This window comes from Salvelinus alpinus, chromosome 21, assembly GCF_045679555.1.
Source record: "Salvelinus alpinus chromosome 21, SLU_Salpinus.1, whole genome shotgun sequence".
Classification (NCBI taxonomy): Eukaryota; Metazoa; Chordata; class Actinopteri; order Salmoniformes; family Salmonidae; genus Salvelinus; species Salvelinus alpinus.
Window position 1 is genome coordinate 45,486,445 of NC_092106.1, and position 25,747 is coordinate 45,512,191.

Below are 25,747 nucleotides of genomic sequence, written 5' to 3' on the forward strand. Positions count from 1 at the left end.
GGTTCGCGCTTTCAGTTTCGCGCGAATGCTGCCATTAATCCACGGTTTCTGGTTGGGGAATGTTTTAATAGTTGCTGTGGGTACGACATCGCCAATGCACTTGGTAATGAACTCGCTCACCGAATCAGCGTATTCATCAATGTTGTTGTTCGACGCAATGCGGAACATATCCCAATCCACGTGATCGAAGCAATCTTGAAGCGTGGAATCAGATTGGTCGGACCAGTGTTGAACAGACCTGAGAGTGGGAGCTTCCTGTTTTAGTTTCTGTCTATAGGCTGGAAGCAACAAAATGGAGTCGTGGTCAGCTTTTCCGAAAGGAGGGCGGGGGAGGGCCTTATATGCGTCGCAGAAGTTAGAATAACAATGATCCAGGGTTTTACCAGCCCTGGTAGCACAATCAATATGCTGATAGAATTTAGGGAGTCTTATTTTCATATTAGCCTTGTTAAAATCCCCAGCTACAATGAATGCAGCCTCAGGATATGTGGTTTCCAGTTTACATAGAGTCAAATAAAGTTAGTTCAGAGCCATTGATGTGTCTGCTTGGGGGGGAATATATGCGGCTGTGATTATAATCAAAGAGAATTCTCTTGGTAGATAATGCGGTCGACATTTGATTGTGAGGAATTCTAAGTCAGGTGAACAGAAGGACTTGAGTTCCTGTATGTTGTTATGATCACACCACGTCTCGTTAATCATAGGCATACCCCCCCCCCCCCCCCCCCGCCCCTCTTCTGACCAGATAGATGTTTGTTTCTGTCAGCGCGATGCGTGAAGAAACCAGCTGGGTGTACCGACTCCGATAGCGTGTCTCGAGTGAGCCATGTTTCCGTGAAGCAAAGAACGTTACAGTCTCTGATTTCTCTCTGGAATGCTACCCTTGCACGGATTTCATCAACCGTGTTGTCAAGAGACTGGGCATTGGCGAGTAGTATGCTCGGGAGAGGTGCGTGATGTGCCCGTCTCCGGAGCCTGACCAGAAGACTGCTTCCTCTGCCCCTTTTTCGACGTCGTTGTATTGGTTCGCCGGCTGGTATCCGATCCATTGTCCCGGGTGGTGGGCAAAACACAGGATCTGCTTCGGGAAAGTCGTATTCCTAGTCGTAGCGATGGTGAGTTGACGTTGCTCTTATATTCAGTAGTTCCTCCCGACTGTATGTAATAAAACCTAAGATTACCTGGGGTACCAATGTAATAAATAACACGTAAAATAACTAAATACTGCATAGTTTCCTAGGAACGCGAAGCGAGGTGGCAATCTCTGTCACCACCGGAAGTCCGGCCATCCTACCGATCCTCGACTTCGGCGATGATTTACGGTGATTTACGGTAAATCGGTGATTTACAAAATAGCCTCCAATACCCTACTCAATAAATTGGATGCTGTCTATCACAGTGCCATCCGTTTTGTCACCAAAGCCCCATATACTACCCACCACTGCGACCTGTACACTCTCGTTGGCTGGCCCTCGCTTCATACTCGTCGCCAAACCCACTGGCTCCAGGTCATCTACATGACCCTGCTAGGTAAAGTCCCCCCTTATCTCAGCTCGCTGGTCACCATAGCATCACCCACCTGTAGCACACGCTCCAGCAGGTATATCTCTCTGGTCACCCCCAAAACCAATTCCTCTTTGGCCGCCTCTCCTTCCAGTTCTCTGCTGCCAATGACTGGAATGAACTACAAAAATCTCTGAAACTGGAAACACTTATCTCCCTCACTAGCTTTAAGCACCAGCTGTCAGAGCAGCTCACATATTACTGCACCTGTACATAGCCCATCTATAATTTAGCCCAACTACCTCTTCCCCTAATGTATTTATTTATTTATTTTGCTCCTTTGCACCCCATTATTTATATTTCTACTTTGCACATTCTTCCACTGCAAATCTACCATTCCAGTGTTTTACTTGCTATATTGGATTTACATCGCTACCATGGCCTTTTTTTGCCTTTACCTCCCTTATCTCATTGTATATAGACTTATTTTCTACTGTAGTATTGACTGTATGTTTGTTTTACTCCATGTGTAACTCTGTGTTGTTGTATGGGTCGAACTGCTTTGCTTTATCCTGGCCAGGTCGCAATTGTAAATGAGAACTTGTTCTCAACTAGCCTACCTGGTTAAATAAAGGTTAAATAAAAATATATAAAAAAGGCCTACTACCACTACTACTACTACTACTACTGCAACTACTACTACCACTACTACTACTACTACCACTACTGCTACTACTACAACAACAACAACAACAACTACTAATACTACTACTACTACTTCTACTAGTACTACTACTACAACTACAACTACTACTACTACTACTACTACTACTACTACTACTACCTCTACTACTCCTCCTCCTCCCAGGAAAAAAATAGAGTTCCAAAGTGTTCTTTGACTGTCTCCATAAGATAATCCTATTTTAGACTGCTGCTACTGTCTGTTGTCATCATCTATGCATAGACACTTTAATAACTCTACCTGCATGTACATATTACCTCAACTAACCGGAGCCCCCGCACATTGACTCTATACCGGTACCCCCCTGTATATAGTCTTACTATTGTTATTTTACTGCTGCTCTTTGTTGTTTGTAAATTTTTTGTTGTTTGTTAATTTTACTTGTTAATTTTATTTCTTATTCTTATCTGTATTTCTTTAAACTGCATTCTTGGTTAGGGGCTCATACGTAAGCATTTCACTGTAAGGTCCAGACCAGTTTTATTGAGCTCATGTGACTAACAACATTTGATTTGATTTGATTTACTATTACTATTGTTACTACTACTACATACAGATACATTTGGCCAGCTGAAGCAAGTCACACAATTCATAGAAAATGACCATTCTAGTTTTTTTTTTTTTTGTGTCTTTCTCTAGCATTGTGATAATTCAAGTAAGACTGGAGATCCAGATATATTAGACAGCTGAATTGTTTATTACAACCACTCTAATATTACATGAAGGGTAGCTAATACATTACACCATACATGCAGTACAGACATATATTCATTATAACACATTTCACTGAGACATTGTTTTGTATTGATGGTGGTATGAATGCCACATGCCCATTGGTGTATTGACACACATTGGGTTGTGGCCCACAGGCCTATGAGGAGAGGTTTAAGAAGTCAATGTCGTTTTTGACGAGATAGTAGACCATGCTTGTCCAGAGCAGGCCTGTGAGACAGAGGCTCAGTAAGGGGCTTGTGTGTGGGCTCCTGATCTGGACCTGGACTGGACAGCAGCAGTCACTGAGGGGGTCACTGAGGGGGCCTGTGGAAGCACACCAGGCTGTCAGTGGCCGCTGGGGTAGAGCAGTGAGAAACATCGGCTATGTCAAAAAATTTGATTTTCTTTCTGCTTCATTATTGTCATGACTCTCATAATGTGCGACCACACCAATGTAGATATGGCTGCTTGGCATAATGTGCTGTTGGATGTTTGTTCAGGACTTATTGGACTTATTGAACATCGATGTACCCATGACAGATCTTGTCCACCAGGAGGCTCTTTCTCTTTCGAACCGTCTCTCACAATGTCTCATGAAGAGACAGGAATGGAGTCCATGGCAGGAGCGGATTTACATTGGCTGATATCTCAGTCCATCACCGTCCAACATAACCCTTAGAACCTTCCCTCTACAAACGAATTCGGCTAAACAAGGAAGTGAGATCAGGAAATCAGAAAGTATGCACCTAGTTCTCACATGTAAACTTCATATTTTGCTCCTTTGCACCTCAGTATCTCTACTTGCACATTCATCATCTGCACATGTATCACTCCAGTGTTAAATTGCTATATTGTAATTATTTCGCCACTATGGCCTATTTATTGCCCCACCTCCCTTATCCTACCTCATTTGCACACACTGTATATAGACCATTTCTATTGTATTATTGACTCCATGTTTGTTTATTCCATGTGTAACTCTGTGTTGTTGTTTGTGTCGCGCTGCTTTGCTTAATCCTGGCCAGGTCGCAGTTGTAAATGAGAACTTGATCTCAACTAGCTACCTGGTTAAATAAAGGTGAAATTAATAAAAAATGAAATATGCCCAAACTCAGAATCAGTTGGGACGTCCTAAAAGTAATATGATCATTGTGAGATTTTCTGCAGTTTTCAAAGTCAAACTATAGCAGGATCTCTCTCTCCTGCCTTGATTTGAACCCTTCCCCTTTCAAGTCCCACTTCATTGCACAGAGTTTCCAGGCTCTATTTTTTGGTATCATTTGAGCATGGGGATGAGGTTAACCCATGACTGACTTTTGAAATGATGTGTCTGTGTTTATTATAGAAAGACTTTGAATAGGTCAATGGTCAGTATCCATCCTGAAGGGCTTTGGTTGACGCCTTTCCTAAAATATGTTTCTTTAATATCGTAGGTCATTGGATGTCTTCCTTATCATATGTTTCTTTAATATCGTATGTCATTGGATGTCTTCCTTATCATATGTTTCTTTAATATCGTATGTCATTGGATGTCTTCCCTATCGTATGTTTCTTTAATATCGTATGTCATTGGATGTCTTCCCTATCATATGTTTCTTTAATATCGTATGTCATTGGACGTCTTCCCCATCATATGTTTCTTGGTGTTTTGCTCTGGCCTCAGCAATATAATGAAACATTTAGGAGCAAATATGCAGAAAAGTAAACCAAAACTGGAGGCCAGAATAGCAAAGATCTCCACAGCTACAGTGAACTTCCCAGGAGAGCTGACATAAGCTGGGATAAAGGTGATCCAGACTGCACAGAATATGAGCATGCTGAAGGTGATGAATTTGGCCTCATTGAAGTTATCAGGCAGCTTTCGAGCCAGAAAAGCCAGCACAAAGCACAAGAGAGCCAGGAGTCCTATATACCCCAACACAGCCCAGAAACCAATAGCTGAACCCACATCACACTCTAGAATGACCTTTTCCTTATAGGTCTTCATGTTCTTGTAGGGGAAAGGAGGGGAGACTGTTAACCAAAGAGCACAGATCAGGACCTGTATGAGAGTGAAAGCCAGAACACTGAGTCTCTGCTGTGGAGGACCAAACCATTTCATGATATTACTGGCTGGAAGTGTAGCACTGAAGGCCATCAACACCACTATTGTTTTCCCCAGAACACAAGAGATGCAGAGGACGAAGGTGATCCCAAACGCTGTGTGACGCAGCATACAGGACCACTCAGAGGGCCGGCCAATGAAAGTAAGAGAACACAGAAAACACAGAGTCAAGGAGAAGAGCAGCAGGAAGCTCAGCTCAGAGTTGTTGGCCCTGACAATGGGGGTGTCCTTATGAATTGAAAACACAACAGCTACCAGAGTAGTAACACCAGACCCCAGTAAGGAAAAAAACACCAGAACTATGCCCATCATTTCTTCATAGGAGAGGAATTCAACTGGTTTCAACACACAGCGGTCCCTTTTTTCATTTGACCAATACTCCAAGTCACATCGATAGCAGCCGTTAGAATCTGTAAGGAGATTAGAACGTCATTCATTCCATGAATCAGTGTGTCATGTGTTTTTCCACATCTATTAGTCTTGTTGGGCAGTGACAGAGCTTGAAAGTATTGCAGGTAGCCCTAAATGCATTATATATTACCTGTGATATTACTGATCTCTCCCTCCGCACATGGTACACAGTCATAACAGCATACAGGCTTTCCTTTCTGTACAGCCTTACGAGTGCCTGTGGGACAGCTCTCACTGCACACCCCTGCAGGTGCCTGTAGAGAAATACAACACGTCTGAATAATGGTGTATTTTATATAAATAAACGTGCAGAAATATTTTAATGTCACTACTTGTGGAAGTTATATTACCAATACAAAACAAGACAATTGAGATAGACTTTGTAGATTATGTAAACATTATAGAATGCATGTTTTACATTTGTAGTGGTTTGAGGTTTGCATGTGTTATGCTTTTGCAACATAGTCAACATGTATTTAGTCCTACCTCTGCCTGGCCCCCTGCCCAGACCAGTTTTCCCTTGTTGAAGCTAATGCGCTGTTCAGGTGGCATCGAGGAATCATACAGCCCCACAGCATGGAACTGCAGGGTCCCATTCTCATCCTGCTGCCAGTTCACTAGGTCGTAGCACGCCACCACATCTCCGTTAGCATCGAACCAGATCTCCTCTCCTGTCTTTACTCTAAACCTCACCTCCTTCAGGTACTGTAGCACCTGCTCAACAACATGGAGAGAGAGAGAGTGAGAGTGAGAGAGAGAGAGAGAGAGAGAGAGAGAGAGAGAGAGAGAGAGAGAGAGAGAGAGAGAGAGAGAGAGATAGAGAGAGAGAGACAGACAGAGAGACAGAGAGACAGACAGACAGACAGACAGACAGACAGACAGACAGACAGACAGACAGACAGACAGACAGACAGACAGACAGACAGACAGACAGACAGACAGACAGACAGACAGACAGACAGACAGACAGACAGACAGACAGACAGACAGACAGAGACACATAGAGAGACAGCTAGAGTGGGATGATTCATATGATATGTTATTCATGTTTTGTTGAATCTGGAGCTTGCTCACCTGCTGTGATGTGTAGACTGGTATGTTTCCACTGTCTGTGTCATTCTTTAAGTCTGTCAGTAGGTTGTGTAGAGCGTGTGCAATGGCATATACAGCTGTGTACACTTTATTGGATATTCTCAGCTCTGACACGTCCGTGTATTGGTTCTTCAGCTTTGCTAAGCTCTCTGTTCCTGTGCACAGCGTGCTGCTGCCCCCCTCGAAGGAGCACTGGAACACAGACTCCCAGAACTCCCTGAGCAGGGTGTTTTCTGGCGCCTGGGAGGGGTGCACCTTGTCTAGGAACCCCTCCAGACCATCCAGCCTGGCATTCCTGATGGCAAAGCCCACCGCCCCACTCAGAAAGCCGTAGGCCTTGTTATCCGCCAGCAGTCTGGCTGTGATCCAGGACTCGCTGCCCACCCACTGCAGCCCTGGGTCTCCCTCCAGAGCCAACTCATTCAGCAGGGGGATGAGTTCCCCCAAGGTCAAGAACAGTACCACCACCCTGGCTGTGGCCCTCCTGATCACCTTGACGACTTCCAGGAGCTTCTCTCGGGAGTCTGTGCGGTGTATGGACTCTTGGTACTCTACACAGACCCCATCATGCCACGCTGCCTCCAGGAATGTGGCCATGCCGTTGTTTCCATAGTCATTGTTGCTGTTCACCACTCCCACCCAGTTCCATCCAAAGTGTTTGACCAGCTTTGCCAGGGCTCTGCTCTGGTAGAAGTCACTGGGGATGGTTCTGAAGAAGGAGGGGAACTTTTTTCTGTTACTCAGACAAGCACAGGTGGCAAAGTGGCTGATCTGTGTGGAAGAAACGGGAAGATTTGAATTGATCTTTCATACATAGCTGACATTGATTATACTACCTCTAAAGAGCCCAAACCAGAAGGTGTCTCACCACAGGGATGCTGAATGGTCCGACCAGGGATGATATTCCGATGGTGGATGTGGAGCTTGACTCCCCTACAATGCCCAACACGGCTGGAGATCTGGAGCAGGCGGAGGGGTCTCCCAGGCTGTCCTCAGGTCCAGGGCTGTTCATCAGGGCCAGGGCTGAGTGGATGCCCAGGGTGGCAGAGCTGCAGGAGTCATAGACCTGGTAACCCAGAGACAGACCTGGGAGAAGATCACTGCTGTTGTTGATCTCCTCCAGGGCAAAGATCAGGGTCTGTGCAAACTGGAACTCACGTGGGTTGAAACTGCACAGCGATAACAAACCAAAATGATATGTTAGTTGAAGCCAGGAATCTTATTTGCCACAATCACATATGCCAGCAAAACTGATATACTCGGTCGAGATGAGTTGAGTAGTGTTTAGTATAACAGAAACAATTTGTATACTTGTTTTGTCCAAAAATAAATGCACAGATCATCTACAATAGTGTAATTAAGCACTGTGCCTAATTTCAGTGAGAAATATTGATGAGAAATATTCCAAAAATGCTAAAAGTACCCACAGACAGTTGTTTTTCAACACATACCTGATACAGGGTGTTTTCTCTGGTCTGGAGGTGAACGAATGGACCTTGAAGAGGGCATTCCTATGTAGACCGAACACTGCCCCAATGTTGATGTCCCCCTCGGCAGACAGGAGAGGCAGAGCGGGTTGGCCCAGCAGAGAGCAGATTGGGGCTGGAACAGCCATACCCCTCATCACCACCACCAGCAGCCAGAGAACCATGTCTGTTCTCAGTGCCATGCCAGACTTCAGCAGGGAAGCTGTGTCTGTGAGGGCAGACAGAAGGGTTCCTCTTTTATAGAGCTGAAAGTGCCCCCTAAGACGCTGGAACTGCCAATACACTCCCTCTCAACGAGTGGGATGTTTTTCTAGTGTTTATTGTTTCCCCGGGGTAAAGGATGAGAGAGGGAGGTGGGATAGTGACAGAGGCTGGGCTATGCTGCTAATATGAGCAAGCAGTGGATAGATAATTGCATTTCAGACGTCTGCATTTATCTATCCACTGCTTTGCTCATATTAGCAATGTAGCCCAGCCTCTGTTAATATCCCAACTCCGTCTCTCATCATAGACAAGGTTTTTGTCTAGCTCACGGTTTGTCCCGGGTACGTAACCTGATTGTCGCAAAGAAGGCCCTGATTGGTGACCCACTGATTCACATCACCTCTTGTTACTGTTGCAAGGCCCTGATTGGTGACCCACTGATCCAGCTCTTTGTCTTTGGTAATCCTAGGGACAAGCCCACACAGTGCTTTTAACATAGTGTTTTCAAACATATTTGACACACTTCAACAGACAGTACCAGTCAAAAGTTTGGACACAACTACATATTCAAGGCTTTTTGTTTATTTTTACTATTTTCTACATTTTTGAATAATATTGAAGACATCAAAACTATGAAATAACACATATGGAATAATGTAGTAAACAAAAAAGTGTTAAACAATATATTTTATTTGAGATTCTTCAAAGTAGCCAACATTTGCCAGTTGTTTCCACTTCTGGCCGTTGTTTATTTGGCTCCCGAGTGTTGCAGCAGTCTAATGAACTGCATAACAGTGCAAGAGGTGTCACTACAGTCCCTGGTGCGATTCCAGGCTATATCACATCTGGCTGTTTTTGGGCGTCCCATAGGGCAGCGCACAATTGTCTCTGTGTTGTCTGAGGTAGCCTGTCTTTGTAAATAAGATTTTATTATTAAATGACTGTGTCAAGGCTTCAATAAGGTTTGAGTGCAGGAGTCAGGCGCAGAGAGCAGGGTAGTTCCAAAAGATGTGGATTTTTAATATTCCAAATACAACCAGAGAGACGGTCACGCCACACACACAAGGGCGCATAAAGTCCCAGTCCACTCAAACAGGACGAAACTGAGCAGGAACTGATACCACAAGAATAAACGAACACCACAAACAGAAAAACAAGCCCGCACAAAAGCCGGCGAGCCAACTGGGTTCAAATAGCCCACAACCAAACCTAAACACGAAACAGGTGCAACAAATCAGACACAACTAAATGAAACAGAAAAGGGGATCGGTGGCAGCTAGTAGTCCGCCTGAACAGGAAGAGGCACCATCTTCGGCGGGATTCGTGACAGACTGGCCTAGAGTTAACTTCTACCGCCTCAGAAACCCGGATCCGGGAGCACCCCCACCCCCCCACCAGTAAAAAAGCTGAATAGCATAGCTAGCATAGCGTCACAAGTAAATAGTAGCATCTAAATATCATTCAATCACAAGTCCAAGATACCAGATGAAAGATCCACTTCTTGTGAATCCAGCAATCATTTCTGATTTTTAAAATGTTTTACAGGGAAGACACAATATGTAAATCTATTAGCTAACCACGTTAGCAAAAGACACCATTTTTCTTTGTCCACCATTTTTTCTCTCCACCAGTAGCTATCACCAATTTGGCCAAATAAAGATATTGATAGCCACTAACCAAGAAAAAACCTCATCAGATGACAGTCTGATAACATATTTATTGTATAGGATAGGTTTTGTTAGAAAAATGTGCATATTTCAGGTAGAAATCATAGTTTACAATTGCACCCACCATCACAACTCGACTAGAATAAATACAGAGAGCAACGTGTATTACCAATTTACTCATCATAAAACATTTCATAAAAATAGACAAAGCATAGCAATGGAAAGACACAGATCTTGTGAATTCAGACAATATTTCAGATTTTCTAAGCGTTTTACAGCGAAAACACAATAAATCGTTATATTAGCATACCACATGTGCAAACGTTACCCCAGCATGAATTCAAGGCAACGGGAGCGATAACGTTATGATCACCAAAATATATTAATTTTTTCACTAACCTTCTCAGAATTCTTCCGATGACACTCCTGTAACATCATATTACAACATACATATAGAGTTTGTTCGAAAATGTGCATATTTAGCCACAAAAAAACGTGGTTATACAATGAGAATAGTAGCAAAACTGGCATGAAAATGTCGGGCGCCATCTTTGAGAGTGATCTAGTCTAATCGATAACTAATCATAAACTTGACAAAAAAATACAGGGTTGACAGGAATCGAAAGACAAATTAGTTCTTAATGCAATCGCTGACTTACATTTCTAAAATTATCCTTACTGTGCAATACCGGGTCCGCCAAAGCGAAGCTACACAAAACAAAATGGCGATATATGCGTTTAAAATTTTTCAACAGAACAGCGATTTATCATCATAAATAGTTCTTACTATGAGCTGTTCTTCCATCAGAATCTTGGGCAATGTATCCTTTCTCCGGTCTAATCGTCTTTTGGTCGAAAGATGTCCTCTTGTCCCGTCGAAATGGCCACTAACGTTCGGTATGTACAGGAAACGTGCCCAGCTCATGGAAGGGCGTCACAAATAAATGCCTCAAAATCGCACTAAACGGATATAAATTGCTATAAAACGGTTTAAATTAACTACCTTATGATGTTTTTAACACCTATAACAAGTAAAAACATGACCGGCGATATATTACTGGCTAAACCAAGGCTTGGAAAGAGGTCGGTCCAACGTCCATCGTGGTCGAGCGCAGGGTCCAAAGGAAAGCTACTTCCGGTCTTTGGTGTTTTATACAGGCCCTGATTGCGCAATCGACTCCATTCAAATTGTCACCACTTACTGACATCTAGAGGAAGGTGTAGGCAGTGTTTGTATCCTCATAGCATTCACAGGGACATTAAAACTGACCTGGGACCAGAGGCCAAGATTTCTGAAATCTCACTCCCTGTCAGGAAAAGTGCTGTAGATAGAGTTCTGTTCCACTCAGAGACATAATTCCAACAGTTATAGAAACTAGAGAGTGTTTTCTATCCAATAATAACAATAATATGCATATTGTACGAGCAAGAATTGACTACTAGGCAGTTTAATTTGGCAATGTCAAAAAAAAAAAAGTGCTAACAGCACCCCCTATTGACAAAAGGTTAATTAGCCGACAACTTCCGGTGAAAATGGAGGGCGCGCAATTCAAATAATATTCGTAAAATTTAACATTAACGAACATATGAGTGTCTTACATACATGAAGGGAACATTTTGACATTTGCCGTATGGTTGATGAGAAACTCCATATTGCAAATGTACGGTCCCTTACTAGACGTCCGCGAACGTTTGTAAAATTTGAGGACGGCGGCGGGCCGTGCATGGTGGCAAGATCTTCCGGGAAGTCATCGAACGAAGTCTCTCGGACATTCGGTTTCCGTTTTATAAAATTTTCAAATTTTGGTCATTTTTTCGCTGTCCCGGTAAATCCCACCAGAGGGCGAATGAAATCATATTGCAAATGTATAAAACATCACCAATCACAACGTGGCCTTTTCTCCTACACAGAAAATACTTTGAAGACGAAACTTTGTGAGCATAGGTTTGGCATAATGGGCAGTTGGCCCCAAACAAGATGGCGTCGAGGCCTCAACGCTTTTTGAGTTATGGCCATTTTTCTGGGATTAAAGGTCAAAAACGAAAATAGAACGCTAATTTGACCCCTTCACGTCAAAGTACATGAACCTACGGTGTCAGGAAAAAAAGAACCAGCCATTTATCTATCGTAATTTAAGAGAAATCGTACATTGTACAATTGGTGTTCAAAAAAAGGTGTGTTGTTTTTCAAAAAAGTTACAGATCCAGTTGCAGCGTGTTCTGACTAATCTTTTTTAAGTGTTTCGGAGCTCAGCGAGATTTCTGTGATTTTCTGTGATTTTCTGAAATAACACACACTCATTCAACCCTCTGTAAATAAGTAAGTTCTTAACATAAAGACTTAAAACTTACAATTCTATAAGAGCATACCCCAAGGAGGATATGTGTTCACTTTCAGCTTCCTGTGTCAACCGGAAGTGCCTTAAAATGGTGTCATAGTTGCTGTTTTGAAGGGTTAAAAAGGTCAGATCTTTTTAAAAGTTCATATGTGTGATTAGGCAACCCTCATGAACTGTAAATCAGTCATTTCTCCCAACAGATGTCAAAGAAAAGCTCTCACACACACACACACACACACACACACACACACACACACACACACACACACACACACACACACACACACACACACACACACACACACACACACACACACACACACACACACACACACACACACACACACACACACACACACACACACACACACACACACAGCAAGGATGGAGTGACAAAGTGCGGTGTTTAAAGACACTCAGAGCCTGCAATGGCATTACCATAATCTCTAGGCTTTGCCGAGTTAGACCGTAGCTTGCTCGGTCTGAGCTCAGCAACCATGAAAAAAGTAGGCCCATAATGAAGCCTGGCCCTAAATTGCAGGTGCTTTCTGGTGACAGCGGGAGAACCGTTAAGGTTAGAAGGACATTTCAACCACAGGAACGTTCCTGAGATCCTCCCAATCTGTGCAAGCCTAACCTTGACCATGTGGCATTAACTTCTACTTAGTACTCATCCCGGATCCGGGAGCACCCTCATCAGTAAAAAAGCTGACTAGCATAGCCTAGCATAGCGCCACAAGTAAATACTAGCATCTAAATATCATGAAATCACAAGTCCAAGACACCAGATGAAAGACCAGCCATCATTTCTGATTTTTAAAATGTTTTACAGGGAAGACACAATATGTATTTCTATTAGCTAACCACGATAGCAAAAGACTCAACTTTTTTTTCTCCACCATTTTTTTACTGCATAGGTAGCTATCACAAATTCGACCAAATAAAGATATGAATAGTCACTAACCAAGAAACAACTTCATCAGATGACAGTCTGATAACATATTTATTGTATAGCATATGTTTTGTTCGAAAAATGTGCATATTGCAGGTATAAATCATAGTTTGACATTGCAGCCACCATCACAAAATCTCACCAAAGCGGCTAGAATAACTACAGAGACCAACGTGAATTACCCAAATACTCATCATAAAACATTTATGAAAAATACACAGCGTACAGCAAATGAAAGACAAACATCTTGTGAATCCAGCCAATATTTCAGATTTTTTAAGTGTTTTACAGCAAAAACACAATATAGCATTATAGTAGCTTACTACAATAGCCAACCACACAGCAGCATTGATTCATGCACGTTAGCGATAGCGAATAAACCAGCAAAATATATAAATTTTTTCACTAACCGTCTCAAAACTTCATCAGATGACAGTCCTATAACATCATATTACACAATACATATATTGTTTGTTCGAAAAAAATGTGCATATTTAGCGGCACAAATCGTGGTTATACAGTGAGAATAGTGGCCAAACTGCAAACAAAATGTCGGGAGAAATCTTGGGAGAGGCACCTAATCTAATCAATAACTAATCATAAACTTGACAAAAAAATACAGGTTGGACAGCAAATGAAAGATACATTAGTTCTTAATGCAACCGCTGTGTTAGATTTTTTAAAATAACGTTACTACGACATACAGCGTGCGTTAAAGCGAGACCGCACCGAAATTAATGGCGGAATAATAGTTTAACTTTTTCGACAGAAATTACGAATTAACATCATAAATAGTTCTTACTATTTGATGAGCTTCCATCAGAATCTTGTACAAGTTGTCCTTTGTCCAGAAGAATCGTTGCTCGGTTGTAGAATGTCGTCTTCAACTGTGTAATTAGCAGCAAACGTTAGCCATGTGGCGCATAAGTGGCCAACCCTCCATAACGCAGAACAAAGAAAATCCCGAAAATCGCATTAAACTGATATAAACTGATATAACTCGGTTTAAAATAACTACATTATGATGTTTTTAACACGTATATCGAATAAAATCAGAGCCGGATATATCTAGCGCCTATAACAACAGCTTTTCAGAACGCTATCCTGAGGTCTGTCTCGCGTTATGACGAACGTAGAAAAGATTGCACCCCCGGTTCCAAGAGCTCTTATATGGCCTCAGATCTACCCAGACACCCCATTCCAATTCTCACTGCCTACTGACATCTAGGGGAAGGCGTATGCAGTGCATGTCGACCCATAGATTACATGCAAATTTATAAACTGACCCTGGAACAGAGCCCCCGATTTGAGATTTTTCAGTTCCTGACAGGAAGTTTGCTGCAAAATGAGTTCTGTTTTACTCACAGATATAATTCAAACGGTTTTAGAAACTAGAGAGTGTTTTCTATCCAATAGTAATAATAATATGCATATTGTACGAGCAAGAATTGAGTACGAGGCAGTTTAATTTGGGAACTAATTTTTACAAAGTGAAAACAGCGCCCCCATATTGAGAAAAGGTTAACCCTTAACAGTGAAAACAGGTTTTTATCATCTCACAGTTAACATTGACATCTCTCCCGATAGGAATACATTGCCTTCTCCTCTAAATTCAACATGAAGCCTATGTAGGTTAATAATGCCTTATGAACCTGTCTTCGTTGACAATCCATCAGGCCACTATGAGGTCTATCTGTGTCGATTCTAAGCTTCCTGGAGCAACCGGAAGTTATTAAATTCACCTGACATAAGCTGGGATAAAGGTGATCCAGACTGCATAGAATATGAGCATGCTGAAGGTGATGAATTTGGCCTCATTGAAGTTATGAGGCAGCTTTCGAGCCAGAAAAGCCAGCATAAAGCACAAGCGAGCCAGGAGTCCTATATACCCCAACACAGCCCACAAACCAATAGCTGAACCCACACCACACTCTAGAATGACCTTTTCCTTATCTGTCTTCATGTTCTTGTAGGGGAAAGGAGGGGAGACTGTTAACCAAAGAACACAGATCAGGACCTGTATGAGAGTGAAAGCCAGAACACTGAGTCTCTGCTGTGGAGGACCAAACCATTTCATGACATTACTGGCTGGAAGTGTAGCCCTGAAGGCCATCAACACCACTATTGTTTTCCCCAGAACACAAGAGATGCAGAGGACGAAGGTGATCCCAAACGCTGTGTGACGCAGCACACAGGACCACTCAGAGGGCCGGCCAATGAAAGTAAGAGAACACATAAAACACAGAGTCAAGGAGAAGAGCAGCACGAAGCTCAGCTCAGAGGTGTTTGGGTCTGACGATGCGAGTATGTCTGTAGTGGAAGAATATCAGTGCTATTGTCATTGTCAGACAACCACCAAACACAGAGGAGGTTACCAAAGTATAACCTTGAGTTCGCTGATGGTGATGTATTCCATCCCTTTCAAATTGCAGTTATCCCCCTCTTCGTTTGACTTTTTGCACATGTCACTGCATCTGAACGCATTAACAATTGTATTATGTACAGCGAGTACATCTTTAGATAGACCAGTAAAGTGCTGACTGAGATTTTTCCCAACATAAACATGATGAAGGCTAGCATAAAAACTATGAGTCCTGAGGTCTCACTTGTGGTGTTGCTGACCAGTCTGCACAGGCGATGCAGTTGATGCAGCAGACAGGTTTCTTCTTAACGAAGGCCCTGCTGGTCCCTGGCAGACAGCTCTCCCTGCAGATAGACCTGGGTAAATGGAACACACAGACACACTTTAAACCAAGGGATCCCTCATATTTAGTCACAATCACACACAAACATACATTATTCTTGAATACAAAACGTTCACTGTAAATAGACTTGGCCTAAAGGAGCACAGTCACACACAAAGCCATTCAGAACAGTTACACAGACCATCTCCCTAACAGGTCCTTACCTCAGGCCAATGGCCTGCCCAGACAGCACTCAAACTGCTGGCTCTCTGGCTGTGAGGTGTCATAGTAGCCAATGGTCTCAAACAAGATGTACCCTATGTTATCCATCTGCCAGTTGACCAGGCCGTAGACCTCCGATGGGTCCCCCTGCCCATCAAATAACACCCTCTCACCTTGCTGACCAGGGTATAGCCATCAAAGAACACCCTCTCACCTTGCTGACCAGGCCTTAGCCATCAAATAACACCCTCTCACCTTGCTGACCAGGGTGTAGCCATCAAATAACACCCTCTCACCTTGCTGACCAGGCCTTAGCCATCAAATAACACCCTCTCACCTTGCTGACCAGGCCTTAGCCATCAAATAAACCCCGCTCACCATGCTGACCAGGCTGTAGCCATCAAAGAACACCCTCTCACCTTGCTGACCAGGCCTTAGCCATCAAATAACACCCTCTCACCTTGCTGACCAGGGTGTAGCCATCAAATAACACCCTCTCACCTTGCTGACCAGGCCTTAGCAATCAAATAACACCATCTCACCCTCTCACCTTGCTGAACAGGGCGTAGCCATCAAATAACACCCTCTCACCTTGCTGACCAGGCCTTAGCCATCAAATAACACCCTCTCACCATGCTGCCAAGGCCGTATCCGTCAATAACACCCTCTCACCTTGCTGACCAGGGTGTAGCGATCAAATAACACCCTCTCGCCTTGCTGACCAGGCTTTAGCCATCAAATAACCCCCTCTCACCTTGCTGACCAGGCCTTAGCCATCAAATAACACCCTCTCACCTTGCTGACCAGGACGTAGCCATCAAATAACACACTCTCACCTTCCTGACCAGGCCTTAGCCATCAAATAAACCCCGCTCACCATGCTGACCAGGCCGTAGCCATCAATAACACCCTCTCACCTTGCTGACCAGGCCTTAGCCATCAAATAACACCCTCTCACCATGCTGCCAAGGCCGTATCCGTCAATAACACCCTCTCACCTTGCTGACCAGGGTGTAGCCATCAAATAACACCCTCTCACCATGCTGCCCAGGCCGTAGCCGTCATTAACACCCTCTCTCCTTGCTGACCAGGGTGTAGACATCAAATAACACCCTCTCACCATGCTGCCCAGGCCGTAGCCGTCATTAACACCCTCTCTCCTTGCTGACCAGGGTGTAGACATCAATAACACCCTCTCACCATGCTGCCCAGGATGTAGCCATCAAATAACACCCTCTCACCTTGCTGACCAGGGTGTAGCCATCAAAGAACACCCTCTCACCTTGCTGACCAGGCCTTAGCCATCAAATAACACCCTCTCACCTTGCTGACCAGGGTGTAGCCATCAATAACACCCTCTCACCTTGCTGACCAGGGTGTAGACATCAATAACACCCTCTCACCTTGCTGACCAGGGTGTAGCCATCAATAACACCCTCTCACCATGCTGCCAAGGCCGTATCCATCAATAACACCCTCTCACCATGCTGACCAGGGTGTAGACATCAATAACACCCTCTCACCTTGCTGACCAGGGTGTAGACATCAATAACACCCTCTCACCTTGCTGACCAGGGTGTAGCCATCAATAACACCCTCTCACCATGCTGCCAAGGCCGTATCCGTCAATAACACCCTCTCACCATGCTGACCAGGGTGTGACATCAATAACACCCTCTCACCTTGCTGACCAGGGTGTAGACATCAATAACACCCTCTCACCATGCTGCCAAGGCCGTATCCGTCAATAACACCCTCTCACCTTGCTGACCAGGGTGTGACATCAATAACACCCTCTCACCTTGCTGACCAGGGTGTAGACATCAAATAACACCCTCTCACCATGCTTAGTGGTGAAATTCACCTGGGTGAGGTAATGCAACACCTGGAGGTCTTTTTAACACAATCTTGCTTTTTCCACTGACCTCGCGACACAGGCTACAGGTGTTATTTATTGTCTTAGTAAAGCCACAGTGTCACAGGCTACAGGTGTTATTTATTGTCTTAGTAAAGCCACAGTGTCACAGGCTACAGACGTTGTTGATTGGTTTAGTAAAGCCACAGTGTCACAGGCTACAGACGTTGTTGATTGGTTTAGTAAAGCCACAGTGTCACAGGCTACAGACGTTGTTGGTTGGTTTAGTAAAGCCACAGTGTCACAGGCTAAGACGTTGTTGAGTGGTTTAGTAAAGCCACAGTGTCACAGGCTACAGACGTTGTTGGTTGGTTTAGTAAAGCCACAGTGTCACAGGCTACAGACGTTGTTGATTGGTTTAGTAAAGCCACAGTGTCACAGGCTACAGACGTTGTTGGTTGGTTTAGTAAAGCCACAGTGTCACAGGCTACAGACGTTGTTGGTTGGTTTAGTAAAGCCACAGTGTCACAGGCTACAGACATTATTCGTTGGTTTAGTAAAGCCACAGTGTCACAGGCTAAAGACGTTATTTGTTGGCTAAGTAAAGCCACAGTTTCACAGGCTACAGACATTATTTGTTGGCTTAGTAAAGCCACAGATTTACAGGCTACAGGTGTTATTTGTTGGTTTAGTAAATCGACTCTCAGGTATGAAGGTAAGACCCAGATGCAGACACGCCGAATTAACAATGGTTTATTAATCCACAGGGGTAGGCAATAGGCTGGTAAAGTCAGGCAGGGGTCAGTAAACCAGAGGTGGGGCAACGGTACCGGACGGCAGGCAGACTCAGGGTCAGGGTAGGCAGAGGTCAATCATACAGTGGGGCAACGGTACTGGACAGCAGGCAGGCTCAGGGTCAGGGTAGGCAGAGGTCAATAATCCAGAGGTGGGGCAAAGGTACAGGTCAACAGGCAGGCTCAGGGGCAGGCAGAGTGGTCAGGCAGGAGGGCTCAGAGTCAGGGTAGGCAAGGGTCAAAACCAGGAGGGCGAGAAAAAGAGAGACTGGGAAAAGCAGGAGATGAGACCTAAAATGCTGGTTGACTTGACAAACAAGACAAACTGGCAAGATACAAACAGAGAACACAGGTATAAATACACAGGGGATAATGGGGAAGATGGACGACACCTGGAGGGGGGTGGAGACAATCACAAAGACAGGTGAAACAGATCAGGGTGTGACAGCCACAGAGTTTCAGGCTAAAGGTGTAATTTTTTGGCTTTGTTACCATAGTCACTGTTGGTTCTGATGGCCCCCACCCAAGTCCAGCCAAAGTGTTTGACCAGCTGGGCCACGGCTCTGCTAATGTAGAGGTCACTAGAAGTGGTTCTTAAGTATGAAGGGTATTGCCTTCTGTTACTCAGACAAGCACAGCTGGCTGAATGACTGAGCTGGAAGACAAAAAAAAAACACAAGACAGTTCATTTTAACACACGGCTCCAATGTTGCCATTCCGTTAAAAGTAGTACATAGGCAAGACAGTATTTTCACATAGTATCATCTCTGCCTTTCTCTCGTAGTAATGCATATAGACAGACACTCCCTGACTCACCACTGGTATGTGGAAGGGCTCCATGGTGCGTGCCATGCCTATAGTGGAGGTGGTGCTCTCCCCTATGACAGCGTGTACGGTGGTCGGGCTTGGTTCAGCTCTGTGACCCCTCCTCATCCGTTTATCAGAGCCAGGGACGCCCGCACAGAGGGTGAGGCACGAGTTAAAAGGATCCTGCAGGCCAGAGACAACCCTGGCAGCAGCTCAGAGCTGTTATTGATCTCCACTATGGCAAAGATCATGTTCTGATCTTTGGAGCTCACCTGGGTCCAGCCTGCAAAGAGGAGATCTAGTACTGTCACTTCAGTTTTAGGCAGTGAAATCCCAGGCAGATACAGATGGTTTTCAACACTTTTTAAAATATGATTAGTCTTACTCTGTGATCATACATGTTTGTATATGTGAAAAAGAGACGTTAAAGCAATAACTGTTTTTCAACACTTTCTTACCCTTCACACTGGTTGTTTCCTGGGTTGACCTGCAGAGTTGGGTTCACACTGACTGGGTTTTGGTGAAAGGAGAAAATGTCTCCTAAGTTGATGTCTCCCTCCTTTGAGAACTATGACAGTTATATTGTTCCATAAGGTCTGCACACAGGCTCCCCAGCCTTAGCTGTGACTGTTAGCGGAGTGATCACCAGGAGGTCTTCCAGCTGCGGTGTCTCACATGTCAGGGTCCTGACAGCCCTCCATCTGGACCTCTCTCTATGTTACCGTTAATGATGGGTGTGATGCTATAGGAGATTATCCCTCTCGTGGTGTGGGGGCTGTGCTTTGGCAAACAGGTGAGGTTAAATTCTGCTTGGTTGGCCCTGTCCGGGGGTATCGTAGGACAGGGCCACAGTGTTCCCATCACCCGGCCTGTCTCAGCCTCCAGTATCTATGCTGCAACAGTCTATGTGCTGGGGGGCTAGGTTCAGTCTGTCCTATCTGGTGAAATTCTCCTGTCTTATCTGGTGTCTAATTCTCCCATCTCTCTCTCTCTTCACTCCCCTCCCGGAGGACCTGAGCCCTTGGACCATGCCTCAGAACTACCTGGCCCGATGACTCCTGGCTGTCCCTAGTCCACCTGGTCGTGCTGCTGCTCCAGTTTCAACTGTTCTGCCTGCGGCTATGAAACCCTGACCTGTTCACCGAACGTTCTACCTTGTCCCGGACCTGCTGTTTTGGACTCTCTCTCTCTCTCTCTCTCTCTCTCTCTCTCTCTCTCTCTCTCTCTCTCTCTCTCTCTCTCTCTCTCTCTCTCTCTCTCTCTCTCTCTCTCTCTCTCTCTCTCTCTCTCTCTCTCTCTCTCTCTCTCTCTCTCTCTCTCTCTCTCTCTCTCTCTCTCTCTCTCTCTCTCTCTCTCTCTCTCTCTCTCTCTCTCTCTCTCTCTCTTTCTCTCTTTCTCTTTCTCTACCGCACCTGCTGTCTCAACCTCTGAAAGCTCGGCTATGAAAAGCAATCTGACATTTACTCCTGAGGTGCTGACTGTTTCACCCTCTACAAACACTGATTATTATTTGACCTGCTGGTCATCTATGAACATTTGAACATCTTGAAGAACCATCTGGCCTTAATGGCCATGTACTCTATTAATCTCAATCCGGCACAGCCAGAAGAGCACTATCCACCCCTCAGAGCCTGGTTCCTCTCTAGGTTTACTAGGGTTTTGCCTTGCTAGGGAGTTTTTCCTAGCCACGGTGCTTCTATATAAAAAATAAATAACTGTGCTTCTCCAAGCATGCACTTCGTATAGCCTAGGATTATAGCCTACGGTATGGATCATTTGATTGAGACCACACTAAACAGCCTATAGACGCACTTGATGTTGCGCGCAGTGCGGAGAATCAGAGATGAGGGGCGGCATCGGGCACACATGGAGATATAGCCTAATAAGCAACTAATTCTAAAACAATTACAAATATTGTTAACAATTACCAATTACATGACCCTCTTCTGGACTAGATAAAAAAATTACTAAAACCTCCCCCTGAATTAAATTGAAACCTTTTTCCACCAGATCCCTGTTCCATAAATTACATTATTGTGATTTTGCATGACTTTTCCCCATTATGTGTTTTTTTGTATTTTTCTCTGGTTTAAGTAATATAATATAACACTTTGGACCAAATATACAGAAAAGTAAAGCAAAACTGGAGGCCAGAATAGCAAAGATCTCCACAGCTACAGTGAACTTCCCAGGAGAGCTGACATAAGCTGGGATAAAGGTGATCCAGACTGCACAGAATATGAGCATGCTGAAGGTGATGAATTTGGCCTCATTGAAGTTATCAGGCAGCTTTCGAGCCAGAAAAGCCAGCACAAAGCACAAGAGAGCCAGGAGTCCTATATACCCCAACACAGCCCAGAAACCAATAGCTGAACCCACATCACACTCTAGAATGATCTTTTCAGTGGCGTGGGCTGTGTTTTTGACTGGGACTGAAGGGTCGAGAGCTAACCAGAGAACACATATAACCACCTGTAGGAGGGTACAGCTGAACACACTGATTCTCTGGAGAGGAATAGAGCACTGGGGAACTGTATTACCTGGCATTGTGGCCTGGAAAGCTATCACCACCGCTATGGTCTTCGCCAGGACGCAGGACATACACAGAGCAAAGGTTATCCCAAACGCTGTGTGGCGCAGCATACAGGACCACTCAGAGGGCCGGCCAATGAAAGTAAGAGAACAAAGAAAACACAGAGTCAAGGAGAAGAGCAGCAGGAAGCTCAGCTCAGAGTTGCTGGCCTTGACGATCGGAGTCTCTCGGAAGCAAAAGAAGATCAATGACACCACTATGGTTAAACACGCTCCAACCAATGAGATTGCAGCCAGAAGGATTCCCATGGTTTCGTCAAATGAGAGAAATTCCACCACCTTTGGGACACAGCGACTCTTGTCTCCGTTGGACCAGTATTCCAGGGAACACTGTGTGCATTTAGCTGAATCTACAAGGAAAACGCTAATGTCAGAACCCTGATCTATAGTCAAGTCGTGTATTATATTCTAGAAGTTAACACATTCTACATTTGATGTATGTTTTTGGTCAGTGGATTTGGTTAGTATCAGTCAGAGCGACATCAGAGGCCGCTAGTGGCCCCCAGAACAAAAATAAATGTTGCTTAGGGCTCCCAGAAGGCTACACTCTTAGAAAAAACATGCTACCTAGATCCTAAAGGGATTCTTCGGCAGTCCCCATAGGAGAACCCTTTCAAGAACCCTTTTTGGTTCCAGGTAGAACCATTTTGGGTTCCATATAAAACCTTTTCCATATAGGGTTCTACATGGAACACAAAATAGTTCTACCTGGAACCAAAAAGGGTTCTACCTGGATCCAAAAAGGGTTATCCTATGGGGACACCCGAAGAACCCTTTTGGAACCCTTTTTTCTAAGAGTATAGGGCTGGCGGTGGTATCAGTTGTCTCACCTGTTAGGTTGCTGATCTCTCCAGCAGCACAGGGAATACAGGAAAAACAGCAGACTGGCATTCCTTTGATCTCTGCTTGGCGGAACCCTGGGAGGCAGCTGTCACTACACACAGACCGAGGCCTCTGAAACACAATACAACACCTGCTCACTCCCTCTCCCTGTCTCTCTCTCTCTTTAATCCTTCACTCACATTATTAAAACCATTGGTTACACAATCATTCAATGCATTCTCACAGTTTGTGTCAACAGATTTCTCCCATCAATTAAAATATATTTAATGTCAATATCTGTATTTTTTTTTAAGTACCTGTACTTGCTACCATGTGTTTTCTGTGTAACTGTGTACCTTTAAGGGATTGCCAGCCCATACTATCTGTATCCCATTCATGGCAAACTGGTTTCCTTTAGGGAGAGAAGCATTGTAATTCCCCACGGTGACAAACACAATCTCTCCTGCCTGGTCTCTCTGCCAGTTCACCAGCTCATAGATGGCTGTGGGGTCTCCGTTCTCATCAAAATAAACTCTCTCCCCAGACTTCATGGTGAAGTTTACGTCTCGCAGGTATCTCAGCACCTGCATGAGTTAAAATAATCAACATGTACTTATAGAGTAAAATACATACACAACACTGTCCCCATAGGAGAACGCTTTTTGGTTCAAGGTAGAATCATTTTTGGTTCCAGGTAGAACCCTTTGTGTTCCATGTAGAACCCTCTATGGAAAATGTTTTATATGGAACCCAAACTGGTTCTACCTGGAACCCAAAGTGTTCTACTTGGAAACAAAAAGGGTTCCTCAAAGGGTTCTCCTATGGGGACAGCTGAAGAACCCTTTAGGTTCTAGATAGCACCTTTTTTCTAAGACTGTAGAATTCAAGTACTTTAGAAATAACATTGTGTGATTGTATTTATTTGGCATTTTCATAAAACCTGTCAGTCAATTATCAAATCAGTTTAACAAAATTAACTTTTGGTGGCCGATAGAGGTAGCCGCTCACCTGTCCTGGCTCAATGCTGTCTCTGTGTGCACAGTTCCTATTCCCACCTTGGCCTTCACCGTGCCTGCAGGTCAGCAGGTCATGTATGGAGTGGGCCACAGCATACACTGCCTTATACACATTATTAGAGAACCTCAGCTCGGAAGTGTCAGTAAAGGGGTTACTGATTTCCTCCAGTCTCTCAGACCCAGAGCACTGACTCTGCCTAGGCCCACCGTCTTTCTCCTGCTGAGGGGAAAACCTGCAACTGAACGTGGTCTCCCAGAACTCTCTGAGCAGGGTGTTGTTTGGATCCTGGGCTGGACCGACCCGGAGCAGGAACTCTCTGAGGCCTGGGATCTTAGACTTACTGATGGTGAATCCCAGAGTGCCGCTGAGGACAGCAGAGCTCCTCCTAGTGGCCAGGCGATCAATACTTATCCAGGACTCACTGCCCACCCACTGCAGCCCGGTCAGGTTCTGGGCCAGTGCCTCCTCCAGCAGAAAATCCATGTCCAACTGGGACAGAAAAGCCACCACAACCTTGGAGCTGGCCCTGCTGATCACCTCAACCACCCTGGCTATCTGCTCCCTGGGGTTGTTCCATAAGATAGCCTCAGAGTACTCTATACACACACCCTCCAGACCGGCAGCCTCCACGAAGGTCGCCATGCCGTTGTTGCCGTAGGCGTTGTCACTTCTAACAGCCCCCACCCAGGTCCAGCCAAAGTATTTGACCAGTTGGGCCAGGGCTCTACTCTGGTAGAAGTCACTGGGGATGGTTCTGAAGAAGGAGGGGAACTCCTTTCTGTTACTCAGACACGCACAGGTGGCTAAGTGACTGATCTAGATAGAACAGGAGGAATAAGACAATAGTAATCATTTTTCATCTGCCAGTATTGTTCAACTTTATGTGTGACTTCATTACCACTGGTATTTGAAAAGCTCCTGTGGATCGTGACATCACAATAGTGGATGAAGAATCAGAGGCACCGATGATGGCGTGGACTGCTGATTGGCCAGAGCAGGTCTTTCCCACCGTCCTCTCCTGACCGTTCATCAGAGCCATAACCGCACGCATGGAGGACAGAGTCGAGCCACAACTATCATATATCCTGTAGCCAATAGAGATGTTGGGGAGCAGAGAACTGCTGTTATTGATCTCTTCGATGGCGAAGATCATGGTCTGAGCTAAATGAAAATCTATGAGGTTCATGCTGCGGAAACAAAATGGGGAAAAATAGCATTGCATTAGGTTCGTCTGGTAGAAGATGTGAAACTGCAGAAATGACCATGGTCTGATTTCATTGTCAGGTTTAGTTCTTCTTTGAATCTTAAGATTCCAATCTTCTTTTCTATTTGTAAAAAAAAAAATGGTCAAGTCAATGACACACAAATCCATCACAGAGACTGGGTGACTGTGAAAGAGCTTACCTGGAGCAGGTGAGAGGAGGTGGTGTGTCTGTGAAGGAGAGCTTACCTGTAGCAGGTGAGAGGAGGTGGTGTGTCTGTGAAGGAGAGCGGGGGCTCTGAGATTTCGGTGTGGATGGTAAAGGCTCCTCCTATAGTCACGTCTCCTTCCTTGGACAGCATAGGGTCCTCTGGTCTTCCCAGTATCCGACAGAGAGCCTCCTCTCCCTCTGCCCAAAAGACTCCTAACACCCCCATCACTACCACCCACAGCAGCTGCATCACACTCTCTCACACACTCTGTAAGAGGCCTCCTAACTGAATCAGGGAAGACCTGACCCCCACCCCCTAAAATGTCT

At 44.7% G+C, this 25,747-nt stretch overlaps 2 protein-coding genes and 1 pseudogene across 2 annotated transcripts; all 3 read right to left on the reverse strand.

The window, feature by feature from the left end:
• Positions 1-2,936: 2,936 nt before the first annotated feature.
• LOC139548362 (extracellular calcium-sensing receptor-like) lies at positions 2,937-20,027 on the reverse strand. Its single transcript, XM_071357997.1, has 9 exons — positions 19,587-20,027; positions 19,263-19,425; positions 15,822-15,933; positions 8,018-8,261; positions 7,435-7,735; positions 6,549-7,337; positions 5,961-6,188; positions 5,605-5,728; positions 2,937-5,473 (listed from the first exon to the last, which is right to left on the reverse strand). Exons 4-9 carry the CDS (start codon positions 8,233-8,235, stop codon positions 4,557-4,559), a joined length of 2,577 nt encoding a protein of 858 aa, XP_071214098.1. The 5' UTR covers positions 8,236-8,261; positions 15,822-15,933; positions 19,263-19,425; positions 19,587-20,027; the 3' UTR covers positions 2,937-4,556.
• LOC139548365 (extracellular calcium-sensing receptor-like) lies at positions 14,722-15,799 on the reverse strand (annotated as a pseudogene).
• Positions 20,028-21,343: 1,316 nt separating the features above from the next.
• Positions 21,344-25,747, reverse strand: LOC139548367 (extracellular calcium-sensing receptor-like). The gene is made up of 6 exons (XM_071358002.1): positions 25,459-25,747; positions 24,907-25,195; positions 24,000-24,824; positions 23,348-23,575; positions 23,000-23,123; positions 21,344-22,519 (listed from the first exon to the last, which is right to left on the reverse strand). Exons 1-6 carry the CDS (start codon positions 25,668-25,670, stop codon positions 21,609-21,611), a joined length of 2,589 nt encoding a protein of 862 aa, XP_071214103.1. The 5' UTR covers positions 25,671-25,747; the 3' UTR covers positions 21,344-21,608.

Excerpts from the sequence above, each read along its gene's own strand:
- LOC139548362 (XM_071357997.1), bottom strand. The coding sequence starts at position 8,235 with ATGGCACTGAGAACAGACATGGTTCTCTGGCTGCTGGTGGTGGTGATG. Across the intron at positions 7,736-8,017 it reads GAGAAAACACCCTGTATCAG|TTTCAACCCACGTGAGTTCC; the intron begins GTATGTGTTGAA and ends ATCGCTGTGCAG. Across the intron at positions 6,189-6,548 it reads CAGTCTACACATCACAGCAG|GTGCTACAGTACCTGAAGGA; the intron begins GTGAGCAAGCTC and ends GTTGTTGAGCAG.
- LOC139548367 (XM_071358002.1), bottom strand. The coding sequence starts at position 25,670 with ATGCAGCTGCTGTGGGTGGTAGTGATGGGGGTGTTAGGAGTCTTTTGG. Across the intron at positions 23,576-23,999 it reads ACAGCATTGAGCCAGGACAG|GTGCTGAGATACCTGCGAGA; the intron begins GTGAGCGGCTAC and ends TAACTCATGCAG. Across the intron at positions 23,124-23,347 it reads GGGCTGGCAATCCCTTAAAG|AGGCCTCGGTCTGTGTGTAG; the intron begins GTACACAGTTAC and ends ATTGTGTTTCAG.